Source organism: Phyllostomus hastatus, unplaced genomic scaffold (genome assembly GCF_019186645.2).
Source record: "Phyllostomus hastatus isolate PE091 unplaced genomic scaffold, TTU_PhHast_1.1 phas_contig_495, whole genome shotgun sequence".
In the NCBI taxonomy this organism is placed as follows: domain Eukaryota; kingdom Metazoa; phylum Chordata; class Mammalia; order Chiroptera; family Phyllostomidae; genus Phyllostomus; species Phyllostomus hastatus.
In genome coordinates, this window is record NW_025333895.1 from 1,040,402 (window position 1) to 1,062,240 (window position 21,839).

General features: G+C 40.8%; 1 protein-coding gene across 4 annotated transcripts in view; it reads right to left on the reverse strand.

Annotated features, from left to right (window-relative positions):
* DENND1A (DENN domain containing 1A) overlaps positions 1-21,839 on the reverse strand; it is a 486,624-nt gene that overhangs the window by 219,770 nt on the left and 245,015 nt on the right. For all 4 annotated transcript variants that reach the window (XM_045846504.1, XM_045846502.1, XM_045846503.1 and 1 more), the window contains exons 9-10: positions 16,922-17,032; positions 566-666 (exon numbers count right to left, since the gene is read on the reverse strand). In XM_045846504.1, coding sequence (XP_045702460.1) covers positions 566-666; positions 16,922-17,032 — 212 coding nt within the window. The remainder of the gene's footprint in view (positions 1-565; positions 667-16,921; positions 17,033-21,839) is intronic.

Genomic DNA, 21,839 nt, shown 5'->3' on the forward strand with positions numbered 1-21,839 from the left:
CAACAACTTCATTTTGCAGATGAGGAAACACGGTCTTAAGCCAAGTGACTTGTCCAAGGTGGTACCGCTGACTTACGCCTGCCTGTCTGCCTGCTTGCCTTCCTTCCACTAAAATACAGTTCACTGAACTGAAATTCCCATAAAAAACTTGAGGGTTTTGAAGTCTGGCTTGTGCTCCCAAACCATGGCTGAGAGCAAGTCTTACAGAACATGCCAGCACATGAGTGAAACTTGAAGATCTTGGGGGGTCTCGACTGTTCTTGTCATCAGTTTCCAACTTGTCTTAGGAAGAAAAAAATGACGCAACTACTTGGTGCTTTGGTTTCCCCAAACTGAGAAATGGGAAGTGTTATCTATTCACTTTAACTCTTAAGAATACCATGACGTATATGAAAGCTATTCGGAAATAAAAGGGCCGTGCCGTCATATAGTTTAAAATGCATGTCATTTTTTAAGTTAGTATTTTTCATGTAGAGTCACCAATCGCATTACCAGCTACAACCTTAACGTTCCTTGCCAGTTCCGAGAGAAGGAAAGCAGAGGCCGGGGGAAGCGGCGGCCTTACCAGCAGTAGTCCAGCAGGTGCGGCGGCAGGACGGGGATGTACACGTGCTGCCAGAACATGGGGTACAGCATGGCGGCGGACCCGTGGATGCAGGCGGTCAGCTGCAGGAGAAGCAAAGCAGAGGTCAGAGCTCACAGTCAAATGAGGAGATACTGTCCTAGCGGAGTTCAGCAGTAAAATAAATACATACTTCTCGATGTATTTAAAATAAGTTAACTCAATCATCCTAATTCAAACTTAAAGAGGCTGCTTTTAAAAAAAAGTCTATTTTTTCCTGATTATGAAACTAATGCACAATGAAAGTAGAAAATTTAGAAAATGGAAAAAGAGATAAAAGAAAACAAAAGTCTTCACCATCTGAAAATAATTTAATATTTTGGGGTATTACATACATATGCACTTATATTTCCTTTTCTAATAAAATCAGGATTATTATAACTATAGTGTTCATTTGCTCCTTTTTTTTGCAAGTATGCTTTTTTCTTTAAGTTAACATTATTTGCTGGCATTTTCCCATATCTTTAAATATTTTTAGAAAACGTATCTTTAATGCCACTTAATAAATTTCCCATACTATATTTAACTACTCTTCTACCATTAAGCTATGTAATCAGATCAGGTCAGTAATTTTTATAGCTGGCTGCTAGATGTAGAATTCAGAGACAAAAGTTATAAATATTTAAGGCACTTACTAACTATAGTAATATAAACATAATAAACACATTCATACAGTAAACCGAGGAAGGACGGAGGGTCCTTACACTGGCCCAGCTGTGTACTGCAATGTCCCCTTGCGCCTCACCGGCACTAAGAACTGCAGTCAAGTTAGCAGCTTTAAAATTGCATCTATCTTGATTTTTTTTTTAATTCCTCTTATCATGACTGAGGCTGAACATCTTGTCATGTTTCTGGACTATATTTCTTAGGTAAATGGTCTGTTCCTAGTCGTAGGCCACTTTTTCTAATGACTGTATTTTTAAAAATTGATTTATAAGCAAAGAGTAGATATGCAAAGGATACTAATCCTGTGCGATGTTTAAAAAAAAATACCTTATCCTTATTTTTTTTTTAATTTTTGAGGTGAAGAGATTTAAATAATTACAGAGACAAATACTTTCCTTCGTGACAATGTCCACTGCTTTTATACTAAGAAAGTCCCCCAAATCTTTCCCCAGAGTTTAGCTTTAATCCATCTGGAATGAATTTACATTTAAGGACTGAGGTGAGAATTTATTTTTTCCATATAGTTAATCAATTGCCCCAGCACTCCTGGCTGACTAATACTTCCTCTCCCTATTCTTTGGACATGCCCCCATTTCATGTTCCTTTTTTCCTTAAGAGCTAGACACATCATATAATCAATATTTGATACAATTAAAATTTGGGGAAACAAAGATATAATGGAATAAAACTGCTACAAAATTCAATACAGTGAAAAAAGAAAAAATCAGCACCTTGGGAGACTGGCTATGAAGTGACAAAAGCCAACAACACATGTTTCTTTCTGTCTTGTTTCTTTGGTTTCTGGGAAGCCTATTCCCAGGAGGACTTTGCTTCTTTTGGAAGCTGTTAACTGGCCTTTGCTGACAGAAGGACATTTACGTGGCGAAAGAGTGACATGCCAAGGCCCAGTTAAAAGAATCCCAGAGGTTAGTGTAACATGAACAGCTTTAAATTGGACATGCTGCTGATGTATCACAGTTGTGAGAGCTGTGTATTAAATCCAGGGCCACTACTCCCCCGACCCCTCTTCCCTCCAGACCCTGTTCTTTAAATCAGGTACATGTCACGAACAGGAGCTGATCCTGCAAACTCTCTAGAGCTGTTCCCAGCAACACCACCAAGGCTTATAGGTTTAGTCCACTACTTTCAACCTATTTTAAAATGCTTCCTTATAAAGGAGGCTATCTGTCATATTATACATGACTAATCTCTTCAAGCATAGAAGAGATGAGAAATCTTTGCTCGTGTTGAATGAATGGAAAATGAACCAACTCCACCCTGAAGTCTGGCTACAGTGTGAAACTGGCCTTGGGCCCCAGCTCTTTCTGCCCATCCTTTAGCTGCCAAAGTGCTCTTACAGAAGTGCAGGTCCAGTCATGGAACATCCTATTCGGAAGTCTTAGGGGCACATCCGAAACAGGCATGTCTCCACCAATTCCCAGTCTACCTGGAGAGGAGCATCTCCAGCCACAGTCTCTACTGCCTTCTCCAAGTGTATTCTTAGAATAAAGCACTTGCAGACTTAGAAGAAGGTATGCACTCCTCTCTCTCCTTCTCTCTTCCAACCTGTACCCGGAACTGGCCCAGATCTGTGCCCATAGCAAACTCCTCCTGCCTCAGGTCTCTGTGCAAGTGCTCCTTCCTTCCATGGCTCACCTCGGCATACACCCCATCACTAATGGGGCTACAACTGCCCGCATATTTGTCCTCTCCTTGTAAAGTCCAGAAAGACCTGTCTCTCTTTTCTTCTTCATGTTCTCAGGGGTGTGTGTGTGCGCGCGCGCGTGTGTGTGTGTGTATGCTAATACAATGTTTCTTGCAAAATAATTGCATTATTTTTTATAAATAAAAATAATTCTACTTAGAATATATTCACAATATAAAAATAGTTAGTGGCTTGGCTTTGAACATTATTGGACCAATTATTTTCATGAGTCTCACAGAGTGGGGTATATGACTCAAATTCCAAACAGTAACGGCAAGCTAAGACACAAGATATTTCACTTTTTGGAAAACTAAGTCAATGAATTCATTCATCCATTCATTCTATAATATGCCTATTCTAGAACTGTACGACACAAGTAAATAAAAACACTTTAAAATCTATAAGGTACCATACAAATGTAAGGTATCATCACATGAATTCATTTGTGATTCTCTCTGAAGAAGTCGTTCAATGGTATGTTCCTGGCTGAGACAGAACTTGATTACTTGCCTCCTTTAAGCTTAAACTGGTTTGAGTCTAAATCCTATTTCACATGATAAAGTGGCAGAGATCTTATCTTCAATGTTTTTCTCATGTCCCCTTAACCTCAAAAACACCCTACAGAGCTGAATGCCAAGATTTTAAAATTTCTTATCACTCATAAAAAATAAATGTTTAAGGTATTTGGTAATCATTTTCGTTGGGAGTTTTCTAAGGGCCAAGTCTCTGCAATTGGAGTAAAATATATTTACCCACTTGATTAAGAAAACAAACAAAAATGGAATTGTTGGGCTTTTTTACCAAATACTAAACAGCACAAACAATGTGCATTGTTACTTAGGAACAGTGGCTAATCTGACCACAAGAAAAATGTTATGATATATCCTGTGCTTAATCAGGAATACCATGTTATGTCCTGTAAATTATCATTAGCTACTTATTTGAAAAATAACTCTAAAACCAGCCCTATTTAAAAAAATAAGGATCCTAAAGGCATATGCTCATTTCTTAGAGAATACAAAATGTAAAAGTAATGAAAATATACATTTGGATTGTAGTAAACAAAAAGGCATTGTGAATATTTGATTGAAGTGTAAGTCGAGGAAAATGATCCTATCAAAATCTCACTCAGTGGGAGAATAGAAAGATAGTATGTGTAAAATTTGCCCAAAGTCATTAGTCACAATGAATATTCATCAGAAGCCAATTATCAATCCCATTTAATGACACCCCAAAAGATTTTGCCCTGAAGCAGCTGAATAGTCTAAGACTCCAGACAAAACTAGACAAATTATACAGCCAACAGCCAGTCTAGCCAGGACACAGATTGCAAAGTAAACCACTGGTGGGTTTTTGGACGTTCTTTTAGCAAACTCCGTCCTCAATTAAAGATGCACAAGGTCACTTCTATCTTGGAGCTTTCTATATGGCTTCATTAGTTTTCTTTGAGGCAAAGGGAAAGAAAGGGAGAAGGGAGCAGGATAGGACATGAATGAGGACTGATCAATGATAGAGCTGAAAAAAATCACAAGGACATTTTTGTTTTATTTTAAGGCATTTCTCACAGATAATACCCAGATTACCAGTCTTAGATCCCAGAGGCAGTTCTGAAATTTAACGCGGAATAAAAGTTAAGAATCCCACCCTTAAAAAAAAAAGAATCCCAACAGTATATGTGCCAGGCACCACGTTAGGGGTTTAGAATTTTGCAAAGTGCTATTTTAAAGGGGTTTGTATGTGTGTGTTTACATACACACACCCTCATTGTCACATTTCACAGATAAGGAAACAATCTCAGCGGTGAAATAACTTGCCCAAGGCCACATAGCTAGTGACAGAACTGGGACTCACATCCAGGTCTGCCTGACTACAACGGCCACTGCGGTTCCACAATGCATAAATTAACTTAGAACATGTTTTGAGTGCCTACCCTGTGCCCATACACTGTGCTGAGGATTTTGAACTAGATGAGATACTGTCCCTATTAGCACGACCAAATTATGTAGAAATGCATTTGCCTTGGTGTTAGATGAACAAAGTATCTAGGGCAAAATACCAATTAAACAGAAAATAATCATTTTTAAAACAAACACAGATCTGACAATTTCCTGGGGATTAGTTACATTTAACTAAGGTGTTGTAGTGCCTTTAATCCACAGGAAATTCTAGACTATGAAGTAATGATTGTTGAAGTAAAAGGTTTACATCCCAATTTGGAACACCTATTTGAAAGCCTGGGTTTCTGTCGTGTTCCCTTTTACATACTTGCATAGAGTTTCCACTAATTCCCGTTTTTGATCTGAGCAAGCCACTTCCTCTCCTGGGTCTCAATTTCCCCTCTGTGGAAAACAAGAGGCTGGCCAACATGATCCCTCTGCCCCCTTCCAGCTTTGACAACTCAGGACCTAGAGGAATTGCTGTCCTTTGATGTGAAACATGCACCTCCTCTGCCCCAGCTCCCCATCTGACTAAATACAAGAAAAACAGGGTATGTCTGAAAGCTGGTCTTGCTTTCTCATCTCTGCAGCTCTAGGGCCCCCTGGAATTTACATGCTATCTAGGCACCATCACCTCTCAGTCCGGCCCCCATCTCCAATACCTGGCTGTGGAGGGTACAGCCTTTCCCTGAGCTTGGCTCCTGACCCTCTGAGAGCTCAGAGGCAGATGATCATAGGAGACTAGGGACATGAGAATAAAGACGTGAGCTCCTCAAAGACAGAGCACACATTCGATTCCTCTCCTTATCTCTTACTATGCTTGACACAGAACAGGTGCTGAGTAAAACTTTGGGGAACGCTAAAAAATGCCCCCAGCTTAACATCATGAGGAATGGTAAGCAAGATTACCAGACACTTAACAAATTGCAATTGCTTAATAGATCACCACTAGAAGCTGTACATTTCTAAAAGGTATTGAGATTCCAAATTCTAAAAGCTGGCAGAAGAAAAATCAGATGGTCACAGTTAGTAACATCCTAGAACTCAGGATGTTGAAACAGCAAACTGACATCTGCTTCAGCATTAGTTAAAGGAACTGGGATTTCTCCTCTGAATCCAAACATCAGGAAATTGATAAAACAAACAGCATAGGAAGAGTAAGATTACTATCTTTAAAGATGGGTCAATTAAGTCCATTCACTTCAACCAAGATCATCCTATGTAGAAGAGTCATAGAAAATGTCTTGCAGAAGTTAGCTTTCTCAATTGGAGAACTAGATTCTTTTATTTAATTACAAGCCACCTTTGTAGTTATCAGGAAATAAATGATGCCATGATTAAGTAGTGTCGTGAATTTTTTGTTTGATTTTGATTTTTAATTATTCTCAAATGTAAAACCCACTAGATGATCAGCAATGGGTTTCAGGTAAAATCTGTAGGGACTCTGGAAGTTAACCTATTGAACCCTTCTAAGGATATGAGAAAACCTTTCATTATAAATGGTTCAGCTATGTTCACATTGTGCTTACTACATTTAGTGAGGGTAAAGCTTGCTTTCAAGAAACTGAGATGCTTTAGCAAAAAGGCAACTTAGCCTCAGGATGAAAGAACTCCAACTAATCTAGACAGAAGCTGAACATGTGAGTAGAAAGAAGGAAAAGAGCAAAGAATCTCCTGCTTTTCTTGGAAGTTGAAATGTAATGCTTCTTTATTTTTATTTTTGGTTGTGGTAGATGGGCAGTCTTTCGTCGAGTTGTGTGTGTGTGCACGCTTTAAGTTGAATGGAACTCATCTTACATTTTGCTTCTCCACTAACCTCTGGAGATAGGTAAGGGAAAAAAATCACCCCAAAAAACCAACACACCAACATGGGGTCCAGTCGAATGCCTTCCACTAACAGCAAGATCATCCAGTCAATAGGAAGCTTTCTCAGGCAATCACCTGCCTACTCAATCACTTCTCCGCCCCCCACCCCAACTAGCTAGAATAATTAGAGTAAGTTATTAACCAGGAAAAGAAGCTTTCATGCCGAGATTTGACACTTCAAAACATCAAAGCAACTGAAACTGCCAGAAAAAAAGCCTTAGCTACCAAAACAGAGGCAGAAACCATAGTATGGGAAACTACAGTGTCAATAAGCTGGTAGTGCCATGAGTGAGGAGAGTGCAGACTTTTTTTTTCCTTCAAACTGATATGAGGGGGTGGGGAGAGAAGGGATAAAGAAAGGGAGAAAGAGGGAAAGAGAGAGAGAGAGAGAAAGACAGATTTGTTGTCCCACTTACTGATGCATTCATCATTTGATTCCCTATGTGCCCTGATCAAAAAATCGTATCTGTAATCCTGGCTTATTGGGAAGATGCCATAACTGACTGAGGTACTTAGCCAGGGCCAGACTTTTCTTTAAGATGAAGGAAAAAAAAAAAAACAGAAACTGGGGTCATTTAATGCAGGGACAGCCAGGTTCCACCCCTCCTACATCCTGTGCCAAGACAGACGTTACAAACTGATTGTGGTATCAGGACGTGGTGTGAGGGTCCCTCTGAACACGCAACCATTGTCAATGGACTCAAGTGGGCACTCAACAAGAAATCTATTTGCCACCTCAAGTCTAGTTGGGTCAAGTGGGTATTTATATATTTTTGGAAATATTCTAAGATCATAACTTATGCTTGGCTAATTTACACTATTGCTTTAATGGCTCATTTTTAAAAATAAGAAAGCAGAATCTAACATGGCATCATGAGTACCTGCCAGGTGCCTGTCAAGTATCCATACACAGAGAAGAAACTAAGGAGACTTCAGGTGGTAGGAGTTACTAGATTTGAAGGCACAGGAAGTGGGGGAAGAATCTCTGCTGTAGAGTTTTGTCAGGCAAACCCAACCTTAGAAAGTGATAGTAAGCTTAGAAAGATTAAAGCTATAGTACAGCCTCCACCATGACGGTTTAACTCAGCATTTACTATCTGCCAAGCACTGTTCTTTTTTTCTCTTTCTCTTTTTTATTGTTGTTCAAGTATAGTTGTCTTTATTTTCTCCCCCCACCACTTCACCCCACCCCAGCCATCCCCACCTTCCACCCTTGATCCTACCTGTCTTTGGCTTTGTCCATGTGCCAGTTACCCATGTTCCTTGACAACCCTTCCTCCTTTTAACCCCATTGTCCCCTCCTACCTCCCCTCTGGTTACTGTCAGTTTGTTCTTAATTTCAACGTCTCTGGTTATATTTTGCTCGTGCCAAGTACTGTTCTAAGTGTTTTACATATACTTAACTCATTTACTCTTCACAGTTCTGTAAGGTAGGTAGCATTATTGTCCCTATTTTACAGATGAGGAAACTGAGGTTCCTAGGTATTACATACCTCATGCAGGGGCACAGAGCTAGTGGCAGAGCTAGGATATGAACCTAGGGAGTCCAGCTCCAGAATCTGCTCTTAGCTCACCGCAGACTGCCTCTGGGCTATGACCTGTATTGATGTGACAATCACTGAGTATCCACTATGTGTACATGCCATGCCCTCAAGCAATTTAAAATAGGCAGAGAAAGATCAAAATGCAAACAATCAACTTCACTACAAAAGCATTATGAAAGAGGTATTATAATAGAAGTTTAAGTGTATTCAAATATAAAGAAGGAATCATTAATTCTGCCTGGGGCAAGAATTAGGATTGCTTCTGAGATAGATAGATAGATAGATAGATAGATAGGCAGACAGACAGACAAAGAGATAAAGACAGAGACACACACAGGCACATTAGACCAGAGCCCAAAAGGATGAAAATCAGAAGCTGTTAGTCCTCCTCCCTGGGAGGCCAGTCAGGTGGTCATGGTGGATCAAGAGAACAGATCAGCTTCTTAAGGCCATTATAGGACTATGCAGTGAAGACTCTGGAGACCTAAACAAGAAACAGAGATTTAGTCAATGGCTATGTGACTAATGAGAAGTGGGTGGATATGAAAAGCCTCATTTGAGTTGCCATGACTATTCTCTGTTGCTTGGATTCATTCACTATCCACTATCACCAGTTATACTAATTACATCTTCAGAACTCTTCCAGGCTCTCTATTGTCCTCTTTGCTTCTGAAAGTCAAATAGGGGTTTATTGCCCCTCAAAGGGAAGATTCAGAGTCAGCATTTACCCAATGATTAGTATGTGCCCAGGAGTGGGCTATGTGCTATCATGTCTATGACCATTGAATCCTTTCAACAACCCTGAGATGGGTTTTAACACTATTCCAATTTTTATAGAAGAGGGCACAGAGATTCAGAGAGGTCAAGTAAGTAGCCAGAGGCCATGTGGCTAGGAATAACACAGGGGAGGATGAAGGACAAAAGTAGGAACTGAATAAAACCATCCTGACTTGAAGGCTGGTGGTCTCTCCTACAGCCCTGCTGTCCTTCGTCTTGGGAAAAGATAACACCTGCAGGGCTGTTGAATCATCGAGCTCGTAGACTACATAGCTATCAAGGTAGCAGATGAAAATAAATGTGAGTTTTCACAGGATCTGTACTGACCCCTAACTGCATGGTCTAACCTCACATCACACTACCTTGGCTCACCAAACTGACCAACCTTTCAGCCTGCACAAAACAGAGGACAAGTGAGTCCTTGTTCCTGCAGACTTAGCACATAGTACATGCTCAAATTTCTTTAGTGAAATCCATAGAGATGCCTGACATTTAGGGCTTTTCAAGTATATTAAGATGTCAGTGACTTGAATATTACCTACTACCCATTAGTGTTGTTTTGGGAGAGATTTGATTAATAGCAGTCACATAAAAATAAGATGAGTTTTATAATCTAAGGAATATGTAATTTATTTCATAAATTGATATACTACTAAATAATAAACATGCTTCTCTGACATCCTCTTAATGCAATGGCTAAAAAGAAACATCACCTCTCTACTCTATTTATACCCATGTACCCAAAGTTACACTGATGGACTACATTAGCATCCAAAATTACTAAAGAGCTTAGATAGATTATATTTAGCTGTGTCCCATTCTACAGTAGGCAATACCAAAATCAAAGCTCTCCCATTGAAAAATATGGAAACAAAGAATTTTTTAGTGTTGGTCTGTACTCATGTCTCCTAAACAAACTTAACCAGGCTCCATTATAGTCTCAAAATGAGAATGAATCTAATGATAAAAACTGAAAATAATGGAAGAATAAACATTGTTTTTGCCTTAGAGAACTGTCTAATCACTGTTTTGGAATCTGGCTATGTATCAATCATTTGGGGAACTTTAAAAAATAGATATCCTGTGATTCTATGTTAGACCATTGACCCAAAATATCCATATACTGAATTTTTAACAAGTTTTCTGCATGATTCTAACACAACCAGCCCATGGATCAACATTTGAGAATCACTAGAGATCTAAATCCTGTGTCTAGTCCGAAAAGCTCAATGCTTGTTGAAGCAATGAGGAAACAAGGCAGCAGAGGAAGGTAAGGACGAACAGGGAGATCATGGCTGGTGGAAGTCACAGCAAATTTTAAAATATCACCAATTAGATTGCTTATATTCTATATATTACAGTCTCCAGAATATCTCAAGGTTCTTCATTCTAGTTATAGTGCAACATGAACAAGAGAAAACCAATTCACCCATAATTAAATGAAGAACATAGTTCAAAAGCAGTTAATTGTATTCACATTTAAAAACCAGAGAAAAACCACATAAATAAAACATACCAATCTTTCCTCCTACTTTCTGCCAATGAAGGTTGCATTCATTTATTTCTAACAGTTTTTAATATTCTCTGAGCCACAATAAAATTTTATGTGATGGAGATTAGAGAGGCTATGCTATTTGGAAGTTTGGCTGCAGAGTCTGTATTTCATGCCACTTCATTACATTTTGTAAGGATTTCCCTCTTCACCACAAGGATTAGTTTTCTTCTCACTTTGAATATTCTTCTTAGGTTGTTAGTGTGAACTAGGTTAATCTCTCTCTTTTTTAACATATAAAAGATGAACAAACAAAATGTTCAACTTATTTTATTTTTTAAATAGAACACTAAATTTAGTCTTAGAATTCTCTGTTTGGTAAGTTTCCAGTTACAAGGTCTTGGCTTCCCTTGAGCACAGTTTGAAACAAAATAATGCAGTTTGTTCCTCGGCTGGAACATGCAGAGCGGAGTGTGCAGGCAAAGAAGCCCTGGCTCCGGTCCAGTGTTTCAAACCTTCTTAAGCTGCCACTCTCAGCTCTGCTTCAAGGGCTGCAGAGAGGCAAACAGGATTAGTTATTTCTAGTCCAGAACAGCTAGGAAGGCTTACACACATCTTTCAGGTAGCCAAACCATTACACAGGATGGCATGGTCACGACCAGGTGGAGTGCACCAGGAAAATGGTGGAAACGAAGCCAAATCGGAAAAATTCCCAAGTCCACAAACTGGCCCTTCTTAGGTCACACGACGAGGTGGTACTAAGACAATGGAAGCTTTGGTGGGAGTGGGTGGAACAGGAAGGTTGGGAAGGTAACGTCGCCTCACAACACCAACACTGAAGAATGTGCTCCCACCAGCACCCTTAGATCGGTATCTAGATGTATACTGATCCAAGGGTACTGGTGGGAGACAGAACTAGCTCCCGCCACTCTCCTGGCTACCGTTGTCCAGGGCCTGCTCCAGGCCCACACTCTCTGGGACTATGGATTAGAAAGAAACTGACAGGGAGAAGATACCAGTTTAGTTTCACCCACCCCTAAATGGGGTACTATCAGAAAAGTAATAATTCTTTTCTGAGTTATGGGTAGCGCATAAATACTTAGGAGTACAGTTTCAATTAATTAGGTCACAGGTGGCAAACACAGGATTTGGTCCATGGGCCAAATCCAACCCTCCACCTTGTTTTATCCAGCCTGGCACCTTGTTTCTACCTGGCAGCAGCGCAGAGCTCCTTGCCCCTAGTTAAGGAGAAGTTCCATTTATACAGCCCTAAAATTACATTCAGCCCTTTGAAGGCAACTGCGAGGCTGATGCGGCCCCTGATGAAAATGAGTTTGAGACCCCTGAATTAGGTAATGGCCTTACCACTAAACTGGGCTTCTCTCCTGTTTTAAAAAGCACCTGCTGAATAAAACAAATATATGTTCCTTTAGGATATTCTGTTTTCAAAACTTCTTGTGGTACCCCTAAATTATGGAAAGGACGATTAAGGCCAAGATACACAGGGGGCTGCTGGGAACTGGTACGTGAACCCTGCAGCCACACTGAGTAGGGAAGATATGCCTCAGGGATGCACCCAGGCTGTGCTCACTGCGGGGGACCAGCACAGGTGGGGCAGGGAGACAGCAGAGGCCAACAACACACAGAGAGAGAGCTGGATCTAAACAGTGCTCAAGGAAACAGGCTTCTGGCTAACAGAGTAAGTGTGTCCATTAGAAATTCACACATTGGCCTTCTGTTTCCCTGGCGCCGAGAGTGGAGCCAGGCACGTACAAAGTGCTCACTAAATCTGAAAAAAGCTTAGATGTGCATTAAAAGGCAGTGGCCAGGCTGACATTCTTTCTGTGATTTCAGATCCAGGGTCAATAGAATCACACCAAGAATATTTCTTTGGGGATGAGTGTTAAAGGGAACATATGACAAACGGAGAGTTACCAAGGAGGCAGCATGAGGTAGTAAGAAGAGGGCTGGCTTGGAGCCAGGTGAAGTGAGTTTTAATTCCATCTATGCTGGTCACCTTAGACAAGGCACTTCAGCTTTCCAAGTGCCAATATTCTCATCTGCAAAAGGGTCTAAAACTAGCTCCTAGGGTTGCTGAAAGAGCTAATGGAAAAACATGTGATTAGCACAGTGCCTGGCACATAGTAGATGGCTCAAAATGGTTCTCTTAAAAGAATTTTAAAAGGGTGTGTGGGAGTACTAGGGACTTCCCTTATAAATAAAGTATGCATCTAAATAAAGATATTCTACACACTCAGTCTGTAGATGCTGCCAGCATACCTCTTTGGTAGTCTTAGAGCTAAATATTTACAAACCACACAAGAAGGTCCCATACTAACTATACAGTCAGGACTTATCTTTACCCAAATGAGCATCCTTATCCATCAGATTGGCTCAGACTATCTTTTCAGCAATTTATGAGGATTCTCAAATTTTCTCAGTGGGATATTCTTAACAATGTGACTCTGGCCCTTGCGACAGTCCACATACAAATATTCTGGCAGTAGTTTGAGAGGTGGTACCCAATAAACATGACCTGGTCCCCTAGGCAAGCACTTTGAAGGGGCTAAGATTCCTTTATATGTGTAATTCCTGGATGTCTCTCCCTTGTCTGAAGCCAAAGCCTCCCTTTCCCTGATGCTGCATCATGATGACCTATTTGTATGTCCCCTGCTCGCACCTAGCATGTGACCTTGGGCAAGTTACCCCTCCATCTCTCTGATAGGCCATTCGATAAAATGGGGATATTACTGATCTTCTAGGATTGCTGTTGGAATCCCATATCATCTCTATAAAGGTCTTGTTTTAGGCCTATCTGCTACCCATAAGAGTTACCAAAAAACAATATGAATTAAACTCAAGTTATGAAAATCTGGAAGAAAAATGGGACCTCTGTGCTAGAAGAAATCACACTGAAGTATTTACATTAGAGAACAAGATTTAGTTAAGCCTTCCCTATTTATCATTTATAAAGGAAAACAATCAATATACATTAACTGAGCAAAGAAAACAAAAACTTACATTTTTCTTATACAGAATTATCACAACATTATTGACCGAGAAAGCCCGAAATAAGTATCACCTGACTCTGAACTAAACGTTACTAGGCTTGTTTCTATTGAAGCAGTCATTCTCACAGAAGACGGCATTCTAGAGTGTTTGACAGCTTTGATCTTTCAGCCGCTTAATGGGTTTGAGAAGCATTAAGCCTCCATCTTTAAAAAATTTAAGAAAAACGCGGTTTATCAAGGTATGACAGGCCACATCTCGATTCGTCAAGAGATCATCAGAAATCTCAGGCTAAAACAGCCTTTGTACTCTGCCTCTCATAAAAAAAAATAATAAAAAGCCACTACTGAGGAAATAAAGGGTGACAATTATAAAACTTTTAAAGTCTGAAACTGAAAAGGCCCAAAGGCTTGGCTAAAATTGATGTCTGCTCAGCTACCTTGTCCCCAGAGAAACTGCACGTAACTGGTCAGGATCCCGGTGACCGCATGTGAAAGGTAAGGAGAAGCCCCTCTCCCTAAGAGGTTTCTACCATCCATCAGTGAAGGTCGGAACTCAGTTAAGCATCAACTGTTCGTTTAAAAAGAGCTTTTTTTTTTTAAGTCAAAGTAATACATGCTTATAGCCTTAAACTCAAAACAAAAAGTATGAAAGACTCCTACTGTAAAGCAGCAGTCCATCTCATGATGCTCCCTACCCTTCACTCACAATGACCACACACAGTATTTATCTCCTTATTTCTAACTGTTTCTTTTTTAAAAAGAGATTGATTGATTGATTGATTGATTGTTAGAGAGAGAGGAAGGGGGGCGTGGAGACAGACAGACAGACAGACAGACAGGCATCAATCAGCGTCTCATACTCCGACTGGGGACCAAGCCCGCAACCCAGGCATAAGCCCTAACCAGGAGTTGAACCGGTGACTATTCGCTTTGCAGGATGATGCCCAACCAACTGAACCACACCAGTCAGGGCCAAGTTACTAATTCTTGATTTTAAATTTTAAACAATATTTGATTTCCCATTATAGATATTATTATAAACACATATACAATATATGCCAGACTCTAAGAGCTTTGCAGGTATTAACTCATTTTAATTTTACTTGAGCTGAGGTCATCAGTGATCGGAACAAAACCTGTCTCAGTGGAGAGGTGTGGGCTAAATCCAGAGAACACTGAAGAACACTGAAGACAGAAATAGACAGTAAATAGAGATAAGTCTTTTGAGGAATTCTGTCCTAAAAGCGAAAACAGAAATGGTGTAAAGGAGATGTAGGTCTAGGAAGTTTTGTTTTGTTAAGTTTGGGAGATACAATACCATTTTAGCAAGCTCATATGAATGCACCAGCAAAGAAATCATAATGATGCAAGAAAGAGGAACTCACTGCTGGAAGGATTCCCTTAAGACAGCAAGCAGGACACTGAAGTGTCGCCGTCTCAACAAGGCCCTCCTTGGCCATCTATCTAAAATAGCAGTTCCTGCCATCACACTGCTCCCCATCCATTCTCATGCTCTGCTTTATTTTACTCCTAGTGCTCACCATTAGGCTACTGTAAATACTACTATAATACTATATATTTAACTTACCTTGTTCATTCAAGGTCTTCCCTAATAGAATATAAGCTTAATAAGGACAGAGATTTTTGCCTATTTTATTCACTGCTGTATCCTCGGTGTCTACAACAGTGCCATGACAAATACTCGTTGCATGAAGTCAAGTGGACAGCAGCGTGACTGGCCCTAGAGAGGACGGACAGTTCATGCACAGTGGAGAAGGCGGGACGGAAGAGGGGAGACGCAGGGCATGGACAGGTGTGGCACAGGCTCCTGCCAGTCTCCTCTGAGGGCTTCCATTAGATAAGTATAGAAATTTCAGGTTTGAAATCATTTTCCTTTAGAAATTCAAGACACACTTGACTTGTCTTTTGGTTCCTAAATTATCACAGTAAAATATTGTGCAATTTTGATTCTTAGCCTTTGTGCAAGGATTACTTTGTCTCTAAACTTGCATTATAAAATTTCACAATACAAGGCTTAGTATCTTCTTTTTAACTTTTCAAAACTTCTGAAATATGTGTGTATGTACATACAAAAGTATGTATACATACTTTTTGCAACTTTCAAAGGAAAAAAGTTTTGAGACTCCAAAACCCAGCACCTAACTCAGCAGTTGACAAACTACAGCCTACGTGTGGCACAAAAGGTCAGTTCCGGCCTGACACCTACTTTTGCAAATAAAGCTTTGCTGGAACACAGCCATAGCCACTAGTTTACTGATTATAACCTACAAGGTCAGGGTCTAGCAGTTGCAGCAGAGGCCATCTGGCCTACAGAGCCATATTTACTATTGGACCCTTTATAGAAATGTTTCCTGATCCCTCACCTAGCTCAAGACAAAAATACAATACTTTTGATGTCCTCTGTATTCTTCTTCCCAACTATACTCTTTTCACTCTTTTTGAGGAAACTACTACCTAAATTTGTGTTCATCATTTCTTTTTTTGCCCCCCTTGTAATTAGTATGTGTCCCTAAATAATGTGCCACTCAGTTTTTCTTACTTGAACTTTATAGGAATGAAATCATACAATCAAACTGCATGGTCTTCTGTAGCTTGTTTCTTTTACTCGGAATTCTGTATGAGAGACCCAATCATACTGACAGTGTTCATTTGCACTGATACAGTATCCTACTATATGACTATACCAAAATGCATTAGTTCTCTGTTGATGATCATGTGGGCTCTTTACAGGTTTAAAACACAAAATACAAATGCGGCTATGAAGATGCTTTTACGTGTATCCAATTATACATGACCAAGAAGTGTGTGTGTATATGTGTACCCACACATGCAATTCCACCCAGGAGTAGACAAAGGCAGCCAAAAGATGTTCACTACAGTGTTATCTACTAAGGAATTAAGCTAAGAACAACTTAAATGGCTATCAAGAGAAAGGAGATTTAGTAAGTTAGTATAATTTAGTAAATTAGTAAATTAAACACAGCAGTATAATGGAATGTAATATAGACATGTAAAAAATGACAAAGATGGAAGCTTATGTGGAAATATGCAAAGTCTTCGTAACACATGATCAAATGGAACACCGTAACTGTGAAACTATGAGAATAAATGAAATGTGCATTGGCACTGTAAAGGAATATGAATAATTAATGAAAATGACGCGTTACTATCTGAGGGCATTATGGCTGATTTCTTTCTCTAAAATTTTCTTTCATCTTCCAATACACCCTTTAATTGAAATAAAGTCATTAAAAAGCCCATCTCAAGGCTGCCTACTCACAGTGCTGAGTTTGCTGCAAATGATGAGTATCCGGCGTTCGTAGAGCATACTGGCGTACAGATGTAACATGTTGTTCACATCCACAGCCACAAAATATTCTGTCAGATTTCTCTAGGAGAAAGAAGAAGGGGAGGTTTGTGCCTTATTTTGTTGGTTCCTATTACGAGCAGTATCTAATAAAAGCATGAGAAACAGAAATAATCAGAAAGTATACTCTCCTCTTTGGAAGAGACCTCGGAGATGAGGCAGTTTACAGCAATTACACCTGTGTGGTGATTACAGTTTACTACATGAGGTCACACAGAGAGCACCGCGCTGCTTTTCATGGAAGGTCCTTTAGGTAAACAAGACAGGAAGTCTGCAACCTTACAAATGAGGGGAACCAAGGCTCCAAGAGATATGCCAGGACCAGAAAGTCTAACAAGCAATGAAGGCGGACCGCAGCTCAGGTCTTCTGACCCCAGGTCCTGTGCCACATGTCTAGGCAAAAGAAAGTACCCAGGGACCATGATGCTCCTGGCACAGAGCCTGGTTCTGTCCAACAGACCCCACCCACAAAGGCCAGCGAGCTCCCCTCCTGTCATCACTGCCAGGTCCCCTCCTCCACAGTTTACATTTCAAAGATTCACAATTTCAGGTATTTCACTCAAAAAGAAAAAAAATCAAAGGCAAGTAGCAGCAAGTTGTGACAAAGCAGTGTTTTAACTAGCTTTTGTCTGTGGCCTGGGCTTCATTCCTTTAATTAGTACTGTAGATTGGTACTCTTCAGATTTCAGAAGAAATGTAATGTGTTTCATTTCTGCAACCCTTTCTATACCCACCTGACTTTAATAATACACATGAATATGCTAATTTCTTCAACGTTACAGCTTTTCAGTGCCACACAATATAATCCTCTGAAAATGAAGGGGGTGGGGAATGAACACTATTGCTAGGGGTTGCAATTTATAATAATGAAACATCTATAACCCATAAATTCAAATAAACCAGGTGGATTTTACATGCAAAATAGCATCAAGTACTTTTTGACAATATTATGTATGGGTTGGGAATAAAACCAGGCACTTATCTTACGATTTATTATTGTTTGATGCGAGAACCTGATTAACCATCGACCTTTACAAATAGAGTGAATTAACAGCTCCACACACTGACTACCTACCAAGTACCAGGTACTATACCAGGTACTGTATATGTATAATCTTATGCGATATTCACAAAAACCCAGTGAGGGTTTTCAATATACAGATAAAGTAAGTCTGGGAGAAACCCAGTAACTGGGGGATCAGAATTTGGACTCAGATCCAACTCCACAACCCATACATTTTCCCTTACATTACCTTGTCCCATTTAAGTACTTTAAATATCCACAATATACAAGGCTTTACATGTATTATGTTACTTAATCTTGAAATCACTCCTTCAACAGGTACTATTATCTCTGCATACAGAGAAGAAAAGAGATGCAGAGAAACTGAAGTAACCTGACCAAGGTTAGACAGTGGGTGGATGAGGCATCATTCAGTTGTGGGTGGGTTTGGCTTTAAACCTGTGCTCTTCCTTTACGCCATTAAAATAATAGGTAAAGTTGTATTTGGAAAAAGAAAGCACAGCATAGCAACAAAGAAGGATCAAAGCATACCTAAAGAAAGAGAAAAATGTTCTGTTAAAAATTACTGTTATCCTCTTTACTGAGTTACCCTTATGTGCCAGACAATAGGCACTTTACCTCTTTTCTCTCTAATCTTCTGAAAAACCCTGAGAAAGGCATTATTATCTCTATTTCATAGATGGGAAAACCGAGGTTCAGGAAGGTTAAGTAGTCCTCCAGAGGTCACCCAGCTAGAAAGGGCCATGTTTCAAAATCAGGTCTCCTGAACCCCAAACTTGCTTTAACCACCACACCAACCTGCCTCTTAACAAACTTGGAAAGCAAAACAAAACAAAAAAAAGAAAGGCAGTCTGCATTAGTTAACAAGCTCATCTGTTGCCCAGTGGACTGAGGAGTGCTGAGTTAATGATGTCAGGGTGGGGTTTGTTCAGAAGACAGTGACATGGCAGAGCTCCTCTCGCAAACAAAAATACAAGGCCCTCAGCTGAGCATTTCAGTAAAATGCTTTAACTGCTGATGAATTACATGAATTTTTCTTTTAGGAGAGGATGAAAGTAAAAAGAAAATAGAAATGAGGAGCTTAAAGAAGGCCAGAAAGCCCATTAGCACTTTTGACAGATCCAAAGATAACTCTGAAGCCACCAAAACGTGGCCTCAAGAGTCTGCCAAGAAGCTTCACGCTGGGTAGAAATATGTTACACAGCTTGCCGTCCAAATAAGGAGACACAGCGTCAGAGACAAATCCTGTGCCTTATTTTGGTGGGAGAAAAAAAAAATCACAAGGATACTTTTGTGGATGGGGAAGGAGGGAACATCTATGAAACAAAAACACCACTTGGTTGAGGTATAACCCCCAGGTCCAATAATCATGTTCTGAGAGATTGAGGTGCTTGTTCCAAAAACTCTACACAGGTATGTTAAAAATATGTAACATTTAGCCAAATTCTCTCTAAACTGTCATGTACTTTTTTTGGTATTTCTCATCCCATCTGTGCTGATTACGAAGATATTTGTGTCTAAACAGAAGCTGTCTTTCTTATCTGCTTCCTCCCCTGCCTCTTTCCTTCTGGGACCCCGATGCCTAGGCAGGCGGGAGTGGTGGGAGTGGTGGCAGTCCTGGGACCCTTGCTCAGCCATGGGAGCACCTGGGGGGCAGAGTGGGCCTTGGAAGCAGCCATAGTGGGGCACCTGCAGTTCCCACCCTGCTTCATCTCAGAAGAAAACCCCTTGGACAGAGGGGACTCCTTCCTCGTGTCTTCAAGCATCCAGCAGCTTAAGCCACATCCATCCTCAACTTCTTGGGCCTGCCCTACGGTTTCAAACCCCTGGTCTTTACGTCTGCTGTTTTCTCTGCCTAGAATGTTCTCTTCCTTGAGGACCCACTTACTTTTCCAGACCTAGCTGAAATGTCACCTCCTCTTGAAAGGCTTCCTGGACTCATTTTTAAGCTCCCCTTTGTGTTTCCATGGCAACCTGTCTCCATCTTACAATGATTCAGTTACAAGTATGTTTTTGTCACTAGACTGATGTCCCTTCCGGTACAATGATGGATGCCATCATCTAGCAGTTTGATGAAGGAACGAATCCAGGAGTGGAGAAAGCACTGTCTAAAGACTACTGCTCTGTAGTTTGGGTGTAAGCAGAGTGGTGGAGGAGGAAATACGCCAGCCTGGAAGAGTAACACATGGTATATTAGGAGAAACATAGCATCTGACTTCAGAAAACCTGGGTCTGAGGTGGATCAATTACTGAGTAAAGGTGAGGGCCCACAGAAACAGAACTGACACTGGCGATTCAGAATCAGATAAACAGCTGGGAAGTGTGGGTAAGGCCTTTCGAAGATACCTGTGGCTACATTTACTAAAGTGTACAGAAACAGGTAGTTTGTTCATCAGGTAATGGGCAGTCAGGAGAGACTGTACACAGAAGCAGCTGCTCATTTCACAGCCAGGCCAATCCTGTTTCTCAGATGGGGAAGATCAGAGTGTAGGAACTGAGAATAAGAAGAGAAGGCTTCCATGACAAGTTGTCCTGGGTCAGGACTGCAGACAGAACGTGCTGTGAGCTTACATTTACAGGAGACACAAGGTATGCCACAATCCCAGCACTTTGCTGCAGTGGAACTTGAGTCTTTGACTTCGAATTTCTGTCTGTATAACCAGCCAATCAACAAACACTTATTTAATTCCCACTATGTGTTTAGTACCATCCTGGGTGCTGAGCTTAGCAGAGGTGAACTAAACATGATCTCCATTTTCCAGGCACTTAGTCTAGATATGGAAGTGGCATTAACCCAGAAACCCCGTGTACAAAGTACTGTGATACAGGCAACAGACATTCCAGGCTACGAAGGGCAGACTGGACTCTGCTGGATGGATATGAGGAGAAGGCTGGGGAAGACTTGTGGGAGGAGAAGACCTGTGGTCTGGGCCTCCCACCAGGAGTTCACTCAGTGGGCAGAGGGAGACGCATACTCCAGGCAGAGGGAAAGGCAGGGAGGACAGCACAGGGAGTGGGGCGTGCTAGGGCAGGGGAGGTGGGCCTGGTCCTAAGGGAGCTGCTGAGGGAACATGGTACGATCACATTCGTGTTTCAGCAAAATCTTCCTACAGGTCCTGTGGAGGATAAACAGGAGAGGGCAAGCAGGGCAATCAGTTAACAGCTACTGTCAGATTCTGGAAAAGAATGATTAAAACAAACAAACTATGCAGATGAAAGCTTTGGATATGGATGTGACAGATTTCTGTAAAGAGGAATCACAGGACTTGACAATGAATTAGACTCGGAAAGTGGGGTGGGGAAGAAGAATCTGGACAAGTGCCAGACTTCCAAGTTACTGTGCACCACACCTGTCCACTTGCCCAAACAGTGTTTTAAAGAGCGAGTCTATTTATGTATTGAAAGATCAGTCCTCCTTCTAAAGAACCACCCATCTTGTCAAACATGGTGTCTGCCTGGTATCCTGGATTATAATGCCATCATGGCGATGCCTAAATAACCACCTCTTTCATTCCCTGACGATTACTTCTGTGTGTCTCCCCTGCTAGGAAAGGAAAACCTTGCTTAGAGGGACTATCTCCCAGCACCTATGCTCCAAAGGACTCGGTGTTCTCAGTGCCATTACGTTTTTAGGCTTAAGGACATTTCTTTAGTATTCATGGAGTTGAAGCATTATTTCAGTTACTTATATTGCTATGTCCTTCTGAGCGTTTTTCTATCTGCCTAGAAGGGACCATTCTATAGGTTGCATAGCAGGGACACAAAGCTGATCACTACTCAGGCTAGAAAGGGCTCCATCAGAGGAAG